At 42.0% G+C, this 17,061-nt stretch overlaps 1 protein-coding gene across 1 annotated transcript in view; it reads right to left on the reverse strand.

Moving 5' to 3' along the window:
- The window catches only part of mta1 (metastasis associated 1), a gene marked incomplete at its 5' end in the record, with an annotated part of 39,496 nt that overhangs the window by 13,055 nt on the left and 9,380 nt on the right, over nucleotides 1–17,061 (reverse strand). The window contains 4 exons of the mRNA XM_079231949.1: nucleotides 1,369–1,486; nucleotides 1,843–1,906; nucleotides 2,890–3,016; nucleotides 14,387–14,480. Coding sequence (XP_079088075.1) covers nucleotides 1,369–1,486; nucleotides 1,843–1,906; nucleotides 2,890–3,016; nucleotides 14,387–14,480 — 403 coding nt within the window. The remainder of the gene's footprint in view (nucleotides 1–1,368; nucleotides 1,487–1,842; nucleotides 1,907–2,889; nucleotides 3,017–14,386; nucleotides 14,481–17,061) is intronic.

Consider the following 17,061-nt stretch of genomic DNA (forward strand, 5'->3'; position numbering starts at 1 on the left):
GCACGGACGCAGAAAACACACAGACACACAGTTATTTCTCCTACGCTGTTCAAGTCTACTGCGGTTCCTCGTGGACCACATATGTACGACAAGAGTTTGTACATTCTTCCTGGTTTCTCCTTTTTCATTTTTGCTCCATGATGAGCTTGTGTAAAGCTTGAATGAATCCCTCAGTTGGAGAGGTGGAGTCTGTCAAGCCGCCAGCGGCAACAAACCAACCTGAACTTCAACACATGTAGCGGAATGTCTTTAACATGGCTTTAATTAGAGCGCTTGGTGTCCCTACGGTGCCTAATTGCAATTTCAGAGTTTTTTTTTCCCCACCTGCTAAGAATAAAATTCTGGCATAACACTGAAACCCCTAAATATGGCAGGAAAACAGTCACATCTAAAAATGCTGAATATCTGCACACAACACTGGCACATTGTCTGGAAAATATCCTTCAGGCTGCGAGAATCAAAAGTTATTTTGGAAATGTCGCACAAAAAAACTTGCAAACTTGCAAACACACATTAGTAGAGATTAAAATAAAAACCACGTTCGATTCAAAATGTAGATTATCTGGGACATTAAATAATAATAAATGTCATTTTTAAACACACTTTTCTTTCAGAAGAAACTCAAAGTGCCACATAAATAAATAACATTTATGATGACACTAGTTAGCAAAACTTGCCAAATCAATTGAAACAAACCATTTCTTCCATTTTTAATCTCCAACCCGCTCCATGTACTACATGCGGGGCGAGATTATCGGATGTCGACAGCAGCATGTGGTGGACGGGCCGGTAGGACCAGAGGAAGCCAGCGGCAGCAGGTGTCCATGTGCTTTCATAAAAATACATATGTACGTGTACTATATTTCTGGAAAGGTTGCATTGTATTAAGTTGTTAAAATTACTGCCTGATGCAAGTGTACACATTATCCTGTGTGAGGAGGAAACGGGTGCTTTTAGAGATTGTTGAGCAAAAGTAATGGTAAACACTCCAACAGTGAGGTCTCCATCCTTTCTATGCTCTGCAGGTGACTGTAATATCATCACTTATGCAGCACATAAACAATAATTTGTTATTCGTGACGCTTTGATTATGTATAATCATGCCACCACACTGTGATTGCCATTGAAACCCAGGTTAATCACTTTTTTTTTTTAAATAACTAATTAAAGATATTCAGTGCACCTTAAAAGTTCATGAAATGTTCAAGAGAAACGAGGGAAAAAAATTCCTTAAAAAGAAATCGGCACACAGGAGTGCAATAAAAAGGAAAAACGTTAATGTGCGACCCTGTGAATAAGACTCTCTGGAAAACTGTGTCAAGAAAAAGAAAAGAAAAAGCCCCAGATTTAAGTTCAAGTATGATGTACCTTCTTTCAGGAGGTCGGTGATGTCGGCCTGGTACTTGTTCCCCACGCGGATCTCGCCCTTATCAGCCAGCAGAGTCTTTTGCTGAGGGTCGTATACCAGCGAATAGAAAAAGGCATCCTGGGAAAATACAGATGGTAGAAAGGCGTGAGGGTATTAAAGGGAGGAAAGGAACAGGAAGCGAGACGGGCGAGCGGAGAGGCGAAAGAGAGTGTATCCATGTCTGCATATGTGTGCGTGTGTGCGCGCGCATCTTCCCCTCTGCTAGTCTCTCGTCTCCTCATTACTGTATGTGAAAAGAACATTCTAGGTCAACACGTTGAATAATTCATTTGGAAACAAGAATCTCTTAACTCATAAATCTCTCACACCCTCCCTCCCCCTCTCTCTCTCTCCCCCCCTCTAATCCTGAAATCAAACACACCTAACCACAGTTTAGAAGGCCGCGTCCTGTCATTTCAGCTGGCGGTACGTACCTCTCTGTCCAGGTAAGACTTCAGGGCTTCTGTCTCGTTCAACAGAGTCACACAGCACTTCCCCCTGCAGTCCAGATAGGATGTAAGGAAAGGAGGCGAGGAAGGAAGGAAAAAAAAACAAACAAACAGGTTAAGACATGGAGGAGGGAAGACCGAGTGAATAACATGTGGAACACAGAATAACAGGTTGCAGAAGTGCTACCTTGGTTCGAACAGTCTAAGAGGATGCTTTGATGTCGGATGAATCTAAAAAAACTGCAGCGACGATGCCTGAATCCAAATTATTTATCAGCCGAGTCGTCGCACCTCCGCAGCCGGAGGCAAACCCGATGCCAGGGTGATAAACTCAAAAAACACCTGTGTGCAGCCTTGACGCGCGGCAGCACACAAGTGTTAAAGTTAGAAAACTTAATCAGCTTTCAGTCCTCAGAGACTATTTTTATGCCGGCTGATGTCAGTTTGCTCTCCTTGCCATTGTTCAGAAATGTCAAGTAATAAGGTTGTAATGATCAGGTAGGTTCACCCGGAGCTTACTGGTGTTCTTATATGTAGAAACGGCTTACCGTTGACATTTAGCATTTAACGTGCACACTGAATTATTTTACGTCCGAGTTCGTTAGACTGGAATGCAGGTTTTTACAGCCACACGAACAGAATCCAAAGAGTAGAAATTTGTTTAATCTATTACGACCATAAAAATACTAGGTGAAAAAAGTTTTTGCATTAAACCAAATTTGCAGTTAGTACGGTAACCACAGGTATCATCAAATAACCCAGGACTGTCAACGAATGACAGGTCCCCATTTAATTATTTATTTTTTTTTTGCCATTTATTTTAAAACGAGTACTTTTCTTGTTCTTTAAAAGTTATTTTAAGTTTTGAGTTGAAAACTGGGATTTGTGGACTCGTAGTATAAAAGAAACGCTTCATTCACAGCCTGAGATTGGTATGCATTATCAAAACGGGGCCCTGTGAGAGTCTAAAAACTAAAGCGAAACGGATACTCGAGTGGCATAACACCCGGGTGTTGTTTCAGCAGTGTGTACCTGATGTGTGTGGCAGGTAAAGACTCCAGTTGGCGGGACAAGAAGAGCTCTCTGTGTCTGAGCTGGTGCTTATGTTTCTCGGGGAGGTCGGCCATCTCTGGATTCTCCATCTCCTCCTCCAGCTCCCCTGTGTGGTAAAAGGGTCAAAGGTCAAACAGATACCCATTGGACGAGGAGGCACAATGACGTCCGCAGGGAGAATGGGGAATGCAAATATATATCGTCCACAAACTGTCTGAGATGTACAACAAGAAGATATAAGCACAAGGACGCACACATGACAACGGGACAAAGCGTCCTCGGGGAGGAGGACGCTTGTGTGTGCATTCGGATGTTTTACATAAAATCTCACTGATTGTCGACACCTTCAATATGAATCAAACAACATCTGTCGATGTTTTTTTCAGCCAACTCTGTAGTTCTTCCTAGTGACAACATGTTTCACACGGCTCGAGATTGTCCATCATTCCCCCGAGCTGCGTTTTCATTATACTGTTACTTGGATAATCTCATGTATTTCAAGCATAAAAAAGACTAAATAACCTTTATTTAATGTTAAAAAAAACACCTATCTACAGTCTCCTCTTGCATTCAGACCAGCGAAAAAAAACACACAGCAAGCCAATGTAAAGCTTCCATTCAGAAAAGATCCGTATATTGCTTCTTGGCTTCCGTAATGACGCGGTTGGGGCGGCGCTATCAGCGTGCACTGAAAGCATGCGTATCCGGTTTGCCGATGTCAACAGAGCAAGGAGAAGCGCCTGACTTTTTGATTTGCATTTCATTAAACACAATTTCAAGAAACACAAATGAAAAAAAAAGTCTTATAATAACCAAATTCTAGATTTAGGCCATAAGCAATTTTCCTCAAAAGTCTATTTTATGGTTGGGACTTAGAATAAAATCATTGGTTCACCCAATTTACACCTCTCCCAAAAACAAACAATCAAATTTATGCAGATTGCTTCAGTTTTATAGCCCCGGGTTTTGAGATATCAGTTTCATACATTTCCGCTGTTGACCCCAAAATAATAGAGCCGAGAGGAATTTCATTAGTGATGCTAAAAGCACTGAAAGAAAAAGAAAAAAACACTCCTTTCTTCCTAGAGTCCCAGTTATTCAGGCTAATCCACAGACCTCACAGTCATACGTTTTTATTAGAACAAATTTCGACCCAATCTGCGTCTTATCCAGAGAAGGACATTGTTTCTGGAGAGACATGTCCTCGCTAAATCCGTTTGTTTTATTGTTGTTGCGAGCATGAATAAATAATAAATGTACCTCCATAGAATTGGGGCAGTGGCAGAAATTTCAAAACTTGGACTATTAAAATGAAGAATGGGCGTCTAAGGCGAAGATTACAATACGGGTTTAGGATGAACGAGGCCTCAAAAAAGGACAGAAGTAAATGGAGATTGCACCTCCATACAGTTGAGGAACTCACAAGAGAATCTTAAGAAACACCGGACACTTCCCATCCCGACCTAAACGAGTACGTCTTCCCAAATCTGCATACATCTCCGACCGGACAAGGCTTCTCCAGGAGGAGGAGGAATTATACTGTTTTACAGTGGTAGTACTCCACTTGATGAGTAAACTGACTTTTGCCGTCGCTTCCCTTTCTGCTTGTGTTGCTGATCGAGCTAATTTCGCACAAGTCGGCCTCAGCGTATACGGCATTGTGTCTTGGGGTGCTACAATGTGGATTCTCCGAGGTGTTTCCTTTTATTTCAGGTGTAACCTTGATAGCTTGGATTAACGGAATCGATGGAGAGAGGAAAAAAACCAAACAGCCCTGGATAAGCGCTGAAGGGCCATCCGCCTGTTTGAGTGAGTCACGTGTCCGAGTCGTCCTATGAGAATAGATCTAGCTGCTGCTGGTCGGCCACATCTCGCTTCCTCGTGTGGGAGGAGGGGAGGCAGGGAGGAAGACGGGAGAAGAGGAGAAAAGAGAAGGTGAGGTGGACAGGAAAACAGATAAACAAAGACAAACAGAAGAGCACAGAGGGAGGAAAGTGTGACAAAAGAGATGAAGACAGAGAGACAAAGACAAGGTGAGGGGGAGAGGAGAGGCGGGAACAGGAGAAAGAGAAATCAGCAGGGGGAGAGAGAGACAAAGACGGAAAGAGGGGAAGCCGGCGAGAGAGCGAGTGCGACGGAGAGAAAGAAGAGCAGTCTGTACGTGCTCCAATTCATTTGGAGTTTCATTAAAGGAAGCGAGACAGAAAGAGGGAGACGGGGAGCAGAACAAAAGCAATCAAGGGATTTTCAGGAGAAGAGATGTGTGGCCAAAATCAATAAGTACTCCTTCACTCCCTCACTCACTCTGCCCAGCACTCAGCACCCAGCAGACACACTATCAGTGCCCAGGCAAAGTGCACACACACACACGCACACACACACACAGCATGGGCCTCGCTCCATCTTCTGCCATGTAAAAGCAACTAATATGGACTGAGATTATTAATACAAAAAGGGGAAAATAAAAACACAAGATTAAAAAGGGATTAGGAAAGATGGTGGGAAGTTGTAGGAAGGCAAACAAACTGTTTGGGTGTTTTAGAGAGGCATCTTATTCTGACATTGTGTGCATGTACACGTGTAATATGGCAATATGAAGACAACTGACTATCACGATATTTGTTGACCAAATACCTCAATATAGATTTAAAACTGACCATTGGTGCCTTGACAACATATTTAATGAGGAGATTTTTGATAAATAATCATTGTAATGTGAATATTATGAATGAAATAGATTCAGAAAAATCACATCACTTAACTCTAATGTAGCTTTTAAAACCAGGAAATGACACACATCCCACATAATAAATCTGCCACAATCTAAGACGACATCTAGTCTCATATCACAATATTGATTTATTGCTGACACGTGTCAATACAAATATATTTCATTGACACTTTAAGGTTGATGTTCCAGTTTTTCCAGCTCAGCGGCTCATAATGAGCTCTTAACTGGTAGAGATGGTGCCGTTGCAAAGGAACTCTATAAGCATGAAAATACAATGCTAAAAAAACTGAATAAAATTGCGAAGGACTGGATCAATAATTGGCCAAACCGGCTTATACTGTGAAGAGGAAGTAGGTACGAGCTGTACACAACACAGAAAAACGAGCGGTGTGTATTTCCCTTCACTTTTAACAGCAGATCAGTTAAAGTTTAAAAAAAATTAAAATGAATCTTAAGAAAAATGAATGACAGCAACTCCTAAGTTATGCAGGAGCTGTGTAGAAGAATAATGGCATCACGGCACAGAGGCTTTTTTTTTTTTTTCTTTTTTTTTCTTTTTTTTATAAATAGAGCTACACAAAAGCTCCAAAGCAAAAAAGATGGCGACCAGGCACACTAACAATTCCCAGATAACCAACATTAAGGGTTAAGAGGTTTGTCTCCGCTGATTAATTACTTTATTATTTTATTTAAAAAGGCAACGCAGGGTGCCTCCACTACTAAACAATGCACCCGCGCAACGGTCAGAGAAAATAGACACGGACCTCCGAATGGCTGTATATTTTAAGAGGAAGCATTCTTGCATGAAATACGACAAACACAGACGGGAAAAGATATTATTTTCACTCAAAGAAAATACTGAAATGGAGCAAGGAGGGGGTGTACCAGCTGCTGTGATGCCTTTATTGTTTGAGCGAAACAACAAAATGAGGAGGAACTGTTCTTTTGAAGAAAATTGGGAAATTGTTACTTCGGTCTATTGTGTTTGTCCTGGGAAAGGGTGCCCTTCGTCTTTATGAGATTTCTGCCTTTACAACAAAAACCCTTTTACAAGTATAATAGAGTTTTTTTTATCCAAAATGAGGCTCTGCCTCTGTATGCAGAAATCAATGCGCGCGCACACGCACACCAGCTGGATGGCCCTTCCAACTGGCCCCTGGCTGAACGTCCTTGACTAGCAACTCAACTCCCCAGCCTCGGCCCTTCTACCTCTCCTCCTCCGAGCCAATCTCCTGGCAGTGCACCCATACCATACTCTCTACAAATTGCCTCTCTATCTCACCTGTCCCGGCCAATTATCAATTATTGATGAATGGGTCGCCTTACAGGGCTGAGAGACCGGGGAGGGGCGGGGAGGGGAAGCAGGCCTGAGGGCGAGGAGAGCACAGCGGACCGTTATTACCTTAACGAACTGACTGCACCTCTGTGATGCACTGTGCGCTTTGTGTGCTAACGAAAGGTCGGGCGGCGGCGGAAGCAGCTCGAAAATAATCTGTCGGAAGGAAAAATAACAGGTATCAGGTCAAATGTGGTCTTAACCTGGTCCTAAAAAGGTGCTTTACAGTACGTATCCGTATAGTAATGTGCATTTCATGACCGTACATTACAGTCCTGTCCACTAACAACACTTTCTTTCATTCTCGGTGACTAAATTAGCAATCCCTTCAATTAAAGTACCAGTCGTCTTTCTCAAAACATCATCACATAATCAGTATCGGGATCGCAGTTTGTCAATGCCGCCCAACTGTATCTGTAGGCCACCCCATGTTGGCCTGGTCAAAGATGTGCGTTTAGTCGCATTTCCAACTGACAAGTTCATTGTGAAGAAAAAAAAAAGAAAAAAAAAAGTGCTCATTCACAGCACATTCCATATACGAGAGTAAGAACAAGAGCAGCATAGTCGGTGGAAAACCAAACAGTGCAACAAGTGCTGATCCTTTCTCATGCGCTCTGTATTACGGTTACAATGGGACTAGTAGTCCAGCTGACAACATGTATTCCCTGGAGGTAAAGGGAAAGGAAACAACGAGAGAGCGAGTAAATCAAATGGACTCAGCAGATGTAGAACATGGCCTGCAGAAGAAGAAAATTATGCAGGTTAATGTGAAGAGAGGACTACTACTTGAATTAATGAAACCCGTTTGAATGACCTCTGCTGAACATTACCCTCTCCTTCTGATTGTTAGACGTACATATGTCAATTGGTGTGTGCACATGTACTTAGGAGTATTTAAGATATTTAGTATTGTAGAAAAACTGTCAAACTTGATGCAGCAGAGAGCGAGGTATCCTCACTTTTTGTTGTATCCTGAACACCTCGTGTTGCAAAGGAAACGTGTCTTAAATACCAACGCCATTCAAACTCCACATCTCCACTTTGCAAGGCTTTCCAAAATGACAAAAATCGTAACACCAGATAGCTTTTTTGACATCGAGGGATTATTCCCCTGAACAAAACTAATCTTCCTCCAGAGAACCAGAAGACATTAAACAGCTGTTTTCACGAGCGGAATAGCTCATCTCTTAAACAGATTGTGTGTAAAAAAATAAATAAAATCACTGGGATTCCCCTTGAAGTCAAATGTCTGAAAACACCATGTAAACAAGAAACAAAATGTCTGTAATTGGGCTGAAGTGGTAGACAGTGCATGTAAACAAAGTTCAACAGTATTCGGATCGTTGCGCTGCATGCAAACCTGTTCTTCCATTTCCCGAGTGAACCTCATTCCAACCAGTAACCTGGCTGCTGCCATGCAGTTAATCCTTTTCCAAAACAAAGAAACGTATGACAGCTGGTAAATTATTAAAACCGCAGCAACATACCAAACTCTATATAGTTGCAGACAATAAAGGCCACACATGGAGGTATACTTTACCCCAACCAGCGCAAATACAGCGCTGTGCCAGATTTAATATACAATTCAGTTCATGAATTTACACCTTATATTTTATTGAATATTTATTAAATAACTATTTTTAAATGGATGCTACATTTTAAATATCTTTTTTACAAATCTGACGCAGCCTTCACGTACACTTCATTTGAGAACCACTGCTTTAGCATAATCCCCTCTGCCACTTTCTTGCCTGACAAACAGAACAAGTAATTACATTTTTATAAACCAAAAAAAGATGAATGAGCTGTAACAACAACATGAAGTCTCTGTTCGCACCACAACAAGGCTCAACTGTGTCGCCCTTAACTTTGGAGCCATTGCAGACGATAAGGACCGTTCAGAAAAGCTCTGCAGCTGGGGATGCAAATGAGAAAAACTCATCCTCCGTCTGTATGACGTACCTCCATGACACCTCACCGTCTCATGTTAAATATAGAGCGGCTGTGAAGCTAAAGTGGTACGACAACTACAAACAGTGGGATAAGAGACATCGAGACTATACCCTCCTGCTCACGATTTCACTTATAAAACTAAACTGAAGCATCCAGATGAAAAAAAAAAAATAGAGATGTGACTTGCAACAGAGGTTTATGATCCACTTCAGTCCAAGCTAAAATAAACTTGTAGCTCTGATATACTACACTTATCCCCCCCGACCAGCTTGACTTCACTGGTTCTACTTTTGTGCGTCAGCTCACTGGTAACATTGTTGTCTATTGTTTATGGGACCTAGGAGCCGCATTTCAAAAATAGATTTTAAAAAAGAAGCTTTGAGTCATGGCACATTCAAACGTCTGAAGGGAGTGGCCAGGGAGGTAAAATGCCAAGTTCGCCACAGAGGCCGACCACTCAGGAGGCGGCTTTGCTCACAGGGGGCGGGGCTAATGCCGGAGTTGGAGGCCCCATGTGCCCCGGTGCTTAGAATCTCTGCAAGCAAAATATTTGATCAATGACTCACAGCAGACACACATAAAAAGAATTTAAAAAAAAAAAAAAAAAAAAAAAAAACACATGCAGCCACACACGCACACAACTGCCGGTCTTCACTGATCCATAAGGAAACTGAATTAAATGTGTCCCTTCAGCTATTCCTGTGACAAGGCCCAGAGCTAAAACCTCAAGTCCATCATGAATTTAAAACATGAACAAACCCACACATGCGCGTACACACGCAGCAGCTACAAGGACGCAGACAGGATACAGCCCACACCCATGCGGTGCACAGCCATTCCTCCCATGCATTTTTTACATGTTGCAAATGTCTGAAAGACCCTTACCGAACTGCAGCTGGCAGAGCTCAGCCAAAAACTGCTCATGCAAGCGTTACTCCACTCCGGCTCTGTCTAATCAGCGCACCGATATCCTAATTTGATGCTGGGTTCTTTTACCTGCATGTGATCTGTACACCAAACACACACTTGTCTTTCTTAAGCAGAACCAAAAACCCTGCATAAAAACTGATGTGCAGATAAAGCAGCAAATGTATGAACGCAAGCCAACGCTGAAAATAATGACCAGGGTTTTTCTTGCATAGAGAATTATGAGGCCGACGCCTCCAACCCTTTCGTCCCGCCTCCAACCCTTAACTCAGACGAGTCGCCAACTGCGTTTTCTAAAACAAAGTGCTGCACTTGTAGGATTTCTGTCATTTGTAACTGAAATTGCAGCTTTATGTCGAAGTGGCGGCGCTGTATTGTAATCAGCATAGTGAATTGGAAAAGGAGATGCCAAAACTGCATAATGAGGAAGAACATAGAAGTCATTTTTTTTCCCCACAGCCCCGCAGCAAAGCAGAAGCCCTAAAGTCTGTCACTCAACGACCGACTGATGAAATTACACCATCAGTCATTGCGCTTTCCGAATGAATAGACAAGCGCCAGTGTTTCCAATGGCAAACGTCTTTTCCACAAAAACAAAAATAAACACTCCACGATCAATCATATGGATCATGGAAAGTTGATGAGATCGTTAATAGTCTCCTATTCCTTGCCGTTTGCCTCAATGTCGTCTTGTTCTGCAACTACATTACACCGCGCAAATGCTAGAAAATATATAAAGTTGAGCTACGTTTTCCCCAACAAATGAACACAAAATCTGGAGATAATGATATTTTTTTATTTCAAAACATCTGAGAACATGACTGACACAAATACTGACACAATCAAATAGGATGAATTTAAATTAGGAAAGAAAATAATTCAAATAAATTATATTTAATAAAAGCAAAGGCTATCTGACAAAAGTGTGAGAGGGTATTACTTAAAATGCAATTATGATTTAACTTCAAAAGAGGACATCTACTATTCTGTCAATTATATTTTGCCAGTAGAATCAAATAGTTTTAGATATTTACTGTATCAGTATTTGTGATCATGTGACACCAAGTACACTTTGGAACTAATATTACTGAGACCACTGCAGAAACTTGAAGATGAACATATAATATCCAGAGATTCCCATTTTAGACCCCTGCAACAATTGGGCCACAATTTAGTAGATTGACCATAGACGGTTCAATCGAGGTCTTAAATTAGTCTTGTTCGCCTTCAGCAGATTTCGGCCTTATACTTTGTGGCCGTTAAAAACGGGTAAATATGGTTTCTTTATCACCCAAAGAAGGCTACTACGACACCCCCACTGAAGACACCTCAGGGTCAGGAAGCAAAACATCCTCATGTTCTACAACGGATATTGAGGCTTCCGACAAGTGCAGACCAGATTTCAATGCACATGTGAGATGATGCGATGTGAAGCAGTGACTTATCCTCTTTTAACCCTCCTTGTTTTGAGCCAGGAAAAAGAAAAAAAAAAACTTGATTACAGACTTTCTTAAAAAGGGACACACACACACAAACTAATGCTGTGTGGTCCGACAGAACAAACAATCACCCTCCTGCCATCGCCCCACCCATCCCCAGGCACACACACACAAACTTGTGCAGTCACAAACAAAATAGGACACTGGTGGGTGACACACACACACACACACACACACACACACACACACACACACACACACACACACACACACACACACACACACACAGTTCAGTGAGTCAGGACTAGAGGATGGCAGCGTTCTACTGGTAGCGTGACGGCACTACTGGCATGAATGGTGGCGGGAGTAAAAGCAAACAGTGCTTGAATTAACCAACTTTATTTTTTTTACACCGATTTGATTACCCTGATCCATTTGTGTTTGCTTTTGTTGGTAAGTTTAATGAAAGTTAATGCATCAGTAAAGCCATGCGGGGTTTAAACGCCTCTTTTTGCACCAAAAAGACCAGACACTGTCCTAAAGTGAGCGCCATTATCCTCGTTAGTACGACTCATCGCATCTTGTCCTTCACTGCGAGGACACCCATTTCCGCCCCGCCACCTAATAACACTTTTGCGATTATAAGACGTGGTCAGACGACACTTAATATGAAATGCGTAATGTCAAGTACAACCTGGCCTTTACGCACGTTAAACGCCTGAAAAATACAATTTTAGGAGCCGGCAGCCACTGTTCCGTTCCATCCACGCCTCAAAAGTGCGACAACATCATGCGCTGGTGAGACCAACTGTTTAACGTTTCAAGATCATCAAATATATTTTGGACTAAATGTGGCTTTGAGAGGATGACTAATTTAGCAGATACAGTCTAAATCTGCCAAGATGTGGGTGGTCGGTGGTGGTATTTTCCCCATCAAGATTATTTTGAAGACGTATCACCAGTTACCTGGGAGCGGATGCTCACGTCACGGTTGAGTCACGGTGCGGAGCAGCAGACACGAAAAAGGAGCAAATATAACTTTTGAAGAGGCCCTGATGTCAATTTCTGTCTTGTCTTTGTATTGTCCATCACGTGTCAAGCACTTTGGTGCATTTATAAATAACACTTTGATGAGCCATATCGGCCAATACACATCGTTTTTGTTCCAGAAAAAAATCATTTCAACTGCACTGAAGCCGTGAGTGTGTGTGTGTGTGTGTGTGTGTGTGTGTGTGTGTGTGGCCGTAGTTACGGGAGTGGTTACGCCACACAAGGCTCTACAATGGCGCAGTGGCCAATGGCGGTTTACCAGTTACCTCCTATGATGCTGCCGTTACTGTGTCTCCTCAAGAACATTGCAACACAGATTTGTTGTCCACTGTGGAGCATAATCGGCATCAGCGACAAAGCTTTTATGACGATGTCTTGATCGCATATTTTCACCGCCGACGATGGCCAGTAATACTTTTCACACTAAATGGTTATTATTATTGTTGTGTAATTAATCTGTGGTGCCAAACCGTGAGGGAGGATCCGAACAGACCACAGATCAATTACGGTCTGTTACACCACTACAGATGATTAGATCAGAGAAAATAGACAGAATTTCATGTTTAAATATAAAAATCCTGCTGCATCCCCTCTGCTTCTTTACTCTTTGAATTCAGGCACTCTCGCGCAGTGCCTTGAAGGCATCATTTCCCACTGACCACTGGGGAGGCGACCTGGACATTCAAGACAGTCTGTGGCCTTTAAGAGGGTGTTCACACCAAACGCGAATTCGCGGCGCGACCAAAGGGGCGTGGCTTAGCTCTGTTGCTTGCCTCTGTGAGAGACAAGCGACCTAGCCATAACCACTAGTTCTGCTTTATACTTTTTGTGTAAACTCCACATATGTCGGAACATCAAACTCCATGGTGTCTGGGTTCATAATATTATCCATAGTCCCACAACAGCGTCTCAATGAAGCCGCTGTCAGCGCTGGTTCAGGCGGAGCAGCAGCAGTTTCATTCAGAAACGGGGAGACGGCGGTGGTGATGGGCGGAGCTTCTCAGCGCTGATTGGCTACCGCAACTTTGAGTCACGCGATTTCTCCGCCAGAGTTGGGATAATTCAACTCACGCGAATTCGCGCCGCGTCCTTCGCGCCGCGTCCTTCGCGCCGCGTCCTTCGCTTTGTTCACCCCAGGTCAAACGTTCTGTTCGCGCCGCCTCCAGCGCGTCTATCTCGCCGCAAAATCGCGCCGCAGCGCGTCTGTGGATTGACTTTACATGTAAACTGGTCGCGCCGCAAATTCGCGTCGCGTCCGGTGTGAACACAGCATAAGAGATTCACTTCTGTTATCTGTGACTTCTACCACGCTCTTTTATCCCCACCCATCTTAAACTCAGCATCTGTCCTGCTGCTGGGCTGCTGCTGGGCTTCTGTATTACCCGACTCTCTTTCTACACGTCATCATTTGTTTCTTAAATCAATCATGTCTCGCCCTGAAAAACATCCTGGTACTCGTAACATAAAAAAAGAAAAAAAAAAAAAAAAAGGCCTGCTTGAGGTAGAGGAGCCCAGTCCAAGTCTGCCAGCTGCTCCAGATACTGCAGTAAATGCTACAAGCTCTGGAGAACAGCACCATATTCAAACACGCGCTACACACCCACACTTAAGAGCACATATGCAGCGACACAGTCATATTGATACTCCCAACAGATCGAACGCTGTCTGCAATCAGGCCCGTCGGAGGAGGGGCTGCTGCAGTCTGGACTGATTCTTTCAGCGCAGTAACCAAGCACAAAAACTCAAGTCCCTGTTGTGTGTGTGTGTGTGTCCCCATGTGCAAACAGGCCATACAGTCCTCCCCCAAAAAATAAAATAAAATTAAAAAAAAAAAAAAAACACACAAACGGAGGTGCACTTTTTTCAGTTTGGATTAATCGTGTTCAAATTGGAATGAAGGCACAGTAACTTCGCAGTGGAAAATAACTGGAGGGGAGGGGCTGCCCAAAAAGTGCCATGTTTTAAAACCTGTTCTGCGTGCGTTTTTGGGACGCCTGGCGTTTTGCTGGCGGGGTTACGGTCGGTCGGTCAGTCACTCACTTGCGTGTTTGTCTGCCAGGGCGATGAGTGTGCCGGAGATGTCCCTGCGCCGGTAAAAACACACCACTTTGGCCTCCACGTTCCCATTGGCTGTCTGCAAACCAGAGACAATCGACGTTACCACGGCAACAAGTGGTGCCGCACACAGAGCACACACACAGATGAAAAACCCCATAGATGAGGCTAGTTCTTAACTATGGCTGAAAACGGTGTGAGGCAACAGCAATTCTCCAAATTCAGTGAGTGTTGCAGTTATCAGGACAGAGTGGTGTGTTAGGAGGTCGTCTGAGCAGCACTAAGATTCATTTTGATCCTAGTAATGCTACGTTCATATGTTGATATGACATGTTTGTTAAATTAGGAGCTGCCTGAGGAACAGAAATTGGGTAAAATAATTGCTTTATAATAAGCTATAAGGCTCATTAAGAAGATGATTTGTAGCTTCTTTTTTTGTTTTTACTCTATACGCATAAGAGATTAAGTGAATAATAGAGTAGAAAAGGCCATTTTGATGACCTGTGATGCAAGTGTTAAACATATTTGTATCTTGTAAAGGTCGAGCATATTGGATTAGGATCTCGCTCATGAATCCTTTCCAGTGAAACGTATTGAGAGAGGAAGACTGATGAAGAAAACACAGCCAACTTCTGTAGCAATGCAGAATTTCTACTTTTTCAATCAGCGAATAATTAAAAAATCCAATTTCCCCTCATTTCTATTTGATAAATGGTGGAGCAACGAGCACAAAATTATATTCTCTTTTTTTACAGCAAAGCTAAGTTCTATATAAATGAAGGTTTAAATGAAATGCAGAAATTAATTTTTGTTGAGATTTTGCTCTTTTGTTGAGTGTCGGATTGTCATTTTTACGGAAGTCCAAATGATCTGAAGAAGTCAAATTAGAAAGAAAAAAAAAAAAGCTAAAACTGCAAGCCTTACCAAAGACTCTAGGCCGAAATGAAATAGAACATAGAGGATATTAATAAAAAAATGAAAACTGACTAAAAAAGATGAACAGATTTATAATTAGCACTATGACATGAGTAAAAGGTGTAATTTTAAAAAAGCATATATACATCATCATAAAATGTAAAGCACTAACTAATGTCTTTTTGGCAATTCTTAGACTTTTCTAAAAAATTGTAACCCTGTGAATATGATAAACAAGTCATTAAGGGCCTTTTCGCCAGATAATTCTATCGAGAATCAGTTGTCATTTACATTGACGACCCGGCCAAAAAGGCACCAACAGGAGACAAGTCGATGCAAGACAATAAAACATAGATCCAGAAACATCAACCCCTTTCAAAAAGAAAAGAAAAACATTGTTTTTTTGCTGTGTAATATTCACATTCTGTGAAAAAACAACAACCGTTCAGAACCATTTATTGACAGGAAAATTAATGACACAGAAAAGGATGCCCTCGGTGTGAAAACCTTTAGAAACAAAGAAAAAAAAAAAAAAGAGGTAAAAGGCCTTCCTGGTATCTTAAGCAAATGGTTCGTCAATTTAAAAGAGACAGAAATCAGAAACTATTAGAATGGTTTAACTTTTTTTCCTTCCACTTTATAGAATAGTTAGTTGCAGCCCTGGATTCTTCAACTCTTAAATACAAAACGGTGTGCTTAGTTATAGTCATAAAAAAATACTGCATTTGTTGTAAAAGACATTTAAATTAACAGCAGCAAGGTACAAATCAGACTATTTGTCATCGTTCCATAGTTTTGAGCAGCTGACGGTTGGCTTTCTAAAAAGGTGCAGCTCAACCCTTACGGAAGAGAAACCCGGAGCGTCCCAGAGGAGCAGAGAGACTGACAGTGACGGGCAGAATAGAGGGCTCACTCTGAGCTCTGCGTCAATCACATGAAACAGCCTCAGTATTACCCGGCGTAGGGCGGAGACAGGGGACAGACAGCGGGCACCTGGAACGAGTCCACAGAGACGGGCCTCTCTTTCTGCTCCTCTGACTCGACAACGAAGGAGATGGCAGGCTGGGATTTACCAGACAAATATCATAATCATACTCGTGATGACAGATCAATACGGCTGTTACCACTTTTCATACACAGACACATATTGCAACGCTGTTGTCCACGGTAATAGCCATTATTGTCACCTATTATGTTATTAGCACATCAACTGGCTGGTCAAAGAGGAGGACTGGATCACAAAATGTTGGTAGAAGATTTTAAGAATAAAAGCAGTTGAATAACTAACTCCTTCAGGTAATATTGATCTTGATGCGAGTCATTGTACCAGCGTGCCACAAAATATCCAGTTTTTTATGTGACAGACACATTTTCCATTTTACTATAAGTTAAGAATCCGTAAAGCTGCAGCCAACGATTACTTTCATTAGCGATTAATGTACCGATAATTTTCTTCATTAATTAATACATTATTTAGTCTTTAAAAAGGTCTTAAAATAAAATGAAAAAACACCACAGTGACGTCTTCAAATTGTCTTTTTCCTGAAACTTTTACAGTCATATAAGACAAAGAAAATCTGCAAATTCTCACATTTCAGGATTGTTCGATATTTTTGCTGGAAAAATCACTTCAAGGATCGATTGATTATCTAAATAATTAAATCAGCCAAATATTTCAGGACTATACTGGACTCAATCTTGAACACAATTATTTTCTCTTATGCCTGATGAAAAATTAACCTTTT

The sequence above is a fragment of the Taurulus bubalis genome, assembly GCF_910589615.1.
Source record: "Taurulus bubalis genome assembly, chromosome: 1".
NCBI classification, from domain to species: domain Eukaryota; kingdom Metazoa; phylum Chordata; class Actinopteri; order Perciformes; family Cottidae; genus Taurulus; species Taurulus bubalis.